A 5,260-nucleotide genomic window follows, 5' to 3' on the forward strand; every position below is an offset into this window, starting at 1 on the left:
CACACACACACACACTCTCACACACACGCACACTCACTCACTCACTCACACACACACCCACACACACTCACACGCACACCCACACGCACACTCGCACTCACACTCACACTCACACTCACACTCACACTCACACTCACACACACACACTCAGACACACACACGCGCACACAAACTCACACACACACACACTCTCACACACACTCTCACTCTCACACTCACACTCACACGCACACTCACACTCACACTCACACTCACACACACACATATACACACACTCAGACACACACACACTCTCACACACACACTCTCTCACGCGCACACACACACGCACACACACACGAACTCTCACACACGCACTCTCACACACACACACACACACACACACATTCACACTCACACACACACACACAAACACACACACTCACTCACTCACTCACACGCACACACGCACTCACACACACACACTCACACAGTGTTCTGATTGGTCAGGGTTAATGATGTCTGGCTCTGCTCTCTGCAGTATGTGCGTCTCTCCTATGACTCCCGTCCGGAGGCCATCCTGAGGCTCATGCTGAAGGAATGGCAGATGGAGCTGCCAAAGATCGTCATCAGCGTTCACGGGGGAATCCAGAACTTCGACCTGCACCCGCGGATCAAACAGGTGGTGGGAAAAGGACTGATCAAAGCTGCTGTCACCACCGGGGCCTGGATCCTGACCGGAGGGGTCAACACAGGTCACACACTCATTACTAGTGCATCATGGGTAAAGACAGCGGCACCAGACTCTCTACCTGCTGTACAGACGGCAGACTCCGCAAATGTGTGTGTGTGTGTGTGTGTGTTCACAGCGGCAGTTACAGGATTAACATGATTATCATAATGACAGTCATTTGAGTTTAAAGATCAGGTCGATACACTTTATTAGTGTTTACACACTCGCAGTGCCTCTACACACTAGGGGTTGAACGACTTCTGATTTTTTGAAGTCGACTTTTATGTGATGAAAGTCGAGTTGAAGTCGACTAGTCGCTGATGACGTCATTAATGAACAAGTAACTCTGGAGCTGTGATAAACAGCTTGTGCACAGCTATGGCATACGACACAGCGCTGCCCCACACTCGCTGCTGAACACACACTTCTGTAGAGAGGTCACGACCACTTGAGGGTCACGGTCACTGTAAACCGCTGACTGGGCGTTTTTCCACTGCGTTTCCAGGTGTGGCCAAACATGTGGGTGACGCTCTGAAGGAACATATGTCCAGATCGGCTCGGAAAATCTGTACGGTGGGAATTGCACCCTGGGGAGTGATCGAAAACAGGAACGACCTCATCGGAAGAGACGTGAGACTCATTTACACACACACAGCCCATTTATGACCTTTATTTACATGTGACCATTACTGTGAATCTCACTGAATGGCTTCATCTGACCACAAAACCAATAGTTTCTTGAGCAGAAAATCAGCTTCTGTACCTTAAATCAGAAATAAATTAGTGTTTCAAACTTTCAAATCACCAAAAGAGAGTTCCAGAGGCTTCTGTATGAAATCATGAAATCATTGTCTTGTTTGTGTGTGTGTGTGTGTGTGTGTGTGTTCAGGTTGTAGCACCGTACCAAACCCTGCTGAATCCTCTCAGTAAACTCAACGTGCTTAATAACTTCCACTCTCATTTCGTCCTGGTGGATAATGGGACAGTTGGGAAATATGGAGCTGAAGTCAAACTCAGGAGAGAACTGGAGAAACACATTAACCTGCAGAGAATCCACGCCCGTGAGACACACACACACACACACACACACACAGAGAAAAACACACACCTTTGAGTCCCAAACAGTTGGTCGTACGCATCTATTATCCTGCAGTCATTTTTCGCAGCAGTTCTTCACTCTTCATTCAGACTCTTTCACATGTTAGAATTACAGTGATGTGAGAAACTCAGAAATAACATCAATGCAAGTGTGAGGCAGTGATCAAAAAGTGACAAAATGTACTGCGTAATGTAAAATGTAATTTGTGTACACAGGCATTGGTCAGGGCGTCCCGGTCGTAGCGCTGATCTTTGAAGGAGGTCCAAACGTGATCCTGACGGTGCTGGAGTATCTTCAGGAGAGCCCGCCGGTGCCGGTGGTGGTGTGTGAGGGAACGGGACGTGCCGCTGATATACTGGCATACGTACACAAGCACACACACACACAGAGATATACACACACAGACAGGCACACAGAGACACACACACGCACAATGATTTATGTGTAAATCTCTGAGCTCTGTGACGACTCGTATCTGCTTATGTGAGTCAGATGTTATTACTGTGATTTCTGTCATAAGAGCTCGATGGGACATTTGTAGAAATATTAGCTTTACATTCGGTTTATTATTAGACCTTGAGTCGAGTCAAAGCCTTTTGTGTGTGTTTGTAGAGCGCTGCCTGATGGAGTTGAGGCCGACATCATCACAACAATCAAGAAAACGTTCAACTTCAGCCAGAGTGACGCGCTGCATCTTTTCCAGACGCTGATGGAGTGCATGAAGAACAAAGAGCTGGTACACACACACACACACACACACACACACTCACACACACAGACACAGTGACACTCACTCAGTATTTGGTAAATAAGCTCTGGTTTATGAGCGACACACACTGCAGGTCCCGTCAGTGTTTGACCATCGTGTGTGTGTGTGTGTGTTTCAGATCACAGTGTTTCCTGTGGGCTCGGAGGACCATCAGGACATCGATGTGGCCATCCTGAAGGCTCTGCTCAAAGGTCAGTGAGGAACGACCCTCATCATCTGTGTGCGTGTGTGTGTGTGTGTGTGTGTGAGAGAGTGTGTGTGTGTGTGTGTGTGTGTGTGAGAGAGTGTGTGAGAGAGTGTGTGAGAGAGTGTGTGAGAGAGTGTGTGAGAGAGTGTGTGAGAGAGTGTGTGAGAGAGTGTGTGAGAGAGTGTGTGAGAGAGTGTGTGAGAGAGTGTGTGAGAGAGTGTGTGAGAGAGTGTGTGAGAGAGTGTGTGAGAGAGTGTGTGAGAGAGTGTGTGAGAGAGTGTGTGAGAGAGTGTGTGAGAGAGTGTGTGAGAGAGTGTGTGAGAGAGTGTGTGAGAGAGTGTGTGAGAGAGTGTGTGAGAGAGTGTGTGAGAGAGTGTGTGAGAGAGTGTGTGAGAGAGTGTGTGAGAGAGTGTGTGAGAGAGTGTGTGAGAGTGTGTGTGAGAGTGTGTGTGAGAGGGTGTGAGTGAGGGTGTGTATGAGAGAGTGTGTGAGAGAGTGTGTGTGTGTGTGTGTGAGAGAGTGTGTGTGAGGGTGTGAGTGTGTGTGTGTGTGTGTGTGTGTGTGTGAGAGAGAGTGTGTGAGGGTGTGAGGGTGTGTGTGTGTGTGTGAGAGAGTGTGTGTGAGGGTGTGAGTGTGTGTGTGTGTGTGTGTGTGTGTGTGAGAGAGAGTGTGTGAGGATGTGAGGGTGTGTGTGTGTGTGTGTGTGTGTTTGACTGATGCAGGCGTTTCTGCTGCAAATTAACCGAATCAGACCATCATCTCCTGAACCGCATCACACACAAACATATGATTTTGCTTTGTTTTGTGAGATGGAGCCAGAAAAACTTTTACTATGTCATTTACATTTAAAGAATCTTCTTATAGAATTACATATAGAATTCATTTTTTTTTTCTAAGCTGAATTGTATAAGATGTTTATATTTATTATGTTGAATGGTGAATCTGTATCTGCCAAGCAGGCATGTGACGGTATCAAAGTTTCATGTTGCGATTAATTGCTAATGCTTTTGTCACTATATACGGTATTATCACGATACTGAAATTTAGTTGCAAAAAAGTGTTGCCATAGTAAAGTATAACAGGTTTAATAACGTTTTTCTTATAACAAAAAGAAACTGAACATTTAAATGCAATAAATTAGTGAATACATTAAATATTTCATACATTAATATTTAAATACAATAAATAAAGTAAATAATTTCACACAGATTAAAGTGCAAAATAATGATAAAGACCAATCGGTAACACTTTACAATAAGATCTCATTAGTTAACCTTAGTTAATGCACTAACATTAAGATTAAGCAATAGCTACATTTGCTACAGAAGTTATTAATCTTTGTTAAAAAATACAACTGTTAGTTCATGTTAGCTCGAGTTCATTAAATAACACAGTAGCAACTTTTGATTATAACAACGTGTTATTAAATATCGAAATGAACTAAGATTAATGAATGTTCAGAAGAATTTTTCTTTGGTAGTTTGTTAACTACTGCATTAACAAATGGAGCCTTAATGTAAAGTGTGACCGAACAATAAAGAATCAAAACACTTTCAAACAATATCTAGGGCATGTTGTAGTCCGAAATAAAATGTAAAAAAGTTTGAAAATAAATGGCCTATTAAGTCTAAATATTTCAGTAGCGATACACAAATCTGAATGGCTGTTTAAATCATTTAAATAGGTTTCGCTGCAGCTGCTTTGTTTCCGGAGTAACGGCTGCATTTCTGCTGTTCAGCGCCACCTGCTGTCAGAGAGTGAGAGTGCTTTTGCTTCTCATCCGGGCGTGTTTACATGAGTGCGCAGCGGTGTCGTGCGTTGTGACCAGTTGATGGGAAAAGTATTCTTAAAATGCTTTCCAAAATCGGAATAATTTGTAATAAATAATTATTCACGGTATTTTGTAAGTGCCCACGATAACAATACCGTGCATGTTCATTATCGTGATATATCGCATTACCGAATACCGGCACATGTCTACTGCCAAGTAAAACCATAGAAACTGATATAAATATATACGGTATATATACTCACACACACACACACACGCGTGCACGCACACACACACACACACACACACACACACACTCACACACACAGGAGAATCGGAGATGACAGAATGATGGTTTTGTCTTTCAGCAGGTGAAACACGTTCAGTTGTTCAAATTATCGTGATATATCGCATTACCGAATACCGGCACATGTCTACTGCCAAGTAAAACCATAGAAACTGATATAAATATATACGGTATATATACTCACACACACACACACACGCGTGCACGCACACACACACACACACACACACACACACACTCACACACACAGGAGAATCGGAGATGACAGAATGATGGTTTTGTCTTTCAGCAGGTGAAACACGTTCAGTTGTTCAAACATTTACTGCAGTTTGAGGAGAAACACTTTTTCAAAGTCTAAACTGTACATCTCGTGTGTGTGTGTGTGTGTGTGTGTGTGTGTGTGTGTGTGTGTGTG

The 5,260-nt window shown here is 44.0% G+C and overlaps 1 protein-coding gene across 1 annotated transcript in view; it reads left to right on the forward strand.

The window, feature by feature from the left end:
* LOC107569970 (transient receptor potential cation channel subfamily M member 7) overlaps positions 1 to 5,260 on the forward strand; it is a 31,757-nt gene that overhangs the window by 3,257 nt on the left and 23,240 nt on the right. The window contains 6 exon segments of the mRNA XM_016256146.1: positions 521 to 734; positions 1,218 to 1,342; positions 1,602 to 1,773; positions 2,027 to 2,219; positions 2,424 to 2,547; positions 2,699 to 2,771. Of these exon segments, the coding sequence (XP_016111632.1) occupies positions 521 to 734; positions 1,218 to 1,342; positions 1,602 to 1,773; positions 2,027 to 2,219; positions 2,424 to 2,547; positions 2,699 to 2,771 (901 nt within the window).

Source organism: Sinocyclocheilus grahami, unplaced genomic scaffold (assembly GCF_001515645.1).
Source record: "Sinocyclocheilus grahami isolate Dianchi unplaced genomic scaffold, SAMN03320097.WGS_v1.1 scaffold1400.1, whole genome shotgun sequence".
NCBI lineage: Eukaryota > Metazoa > Chordata > Actinopteri > Cypriniformes > Cyprinidae > Sinocyclocheilus > Sinocyclocheilus grahami.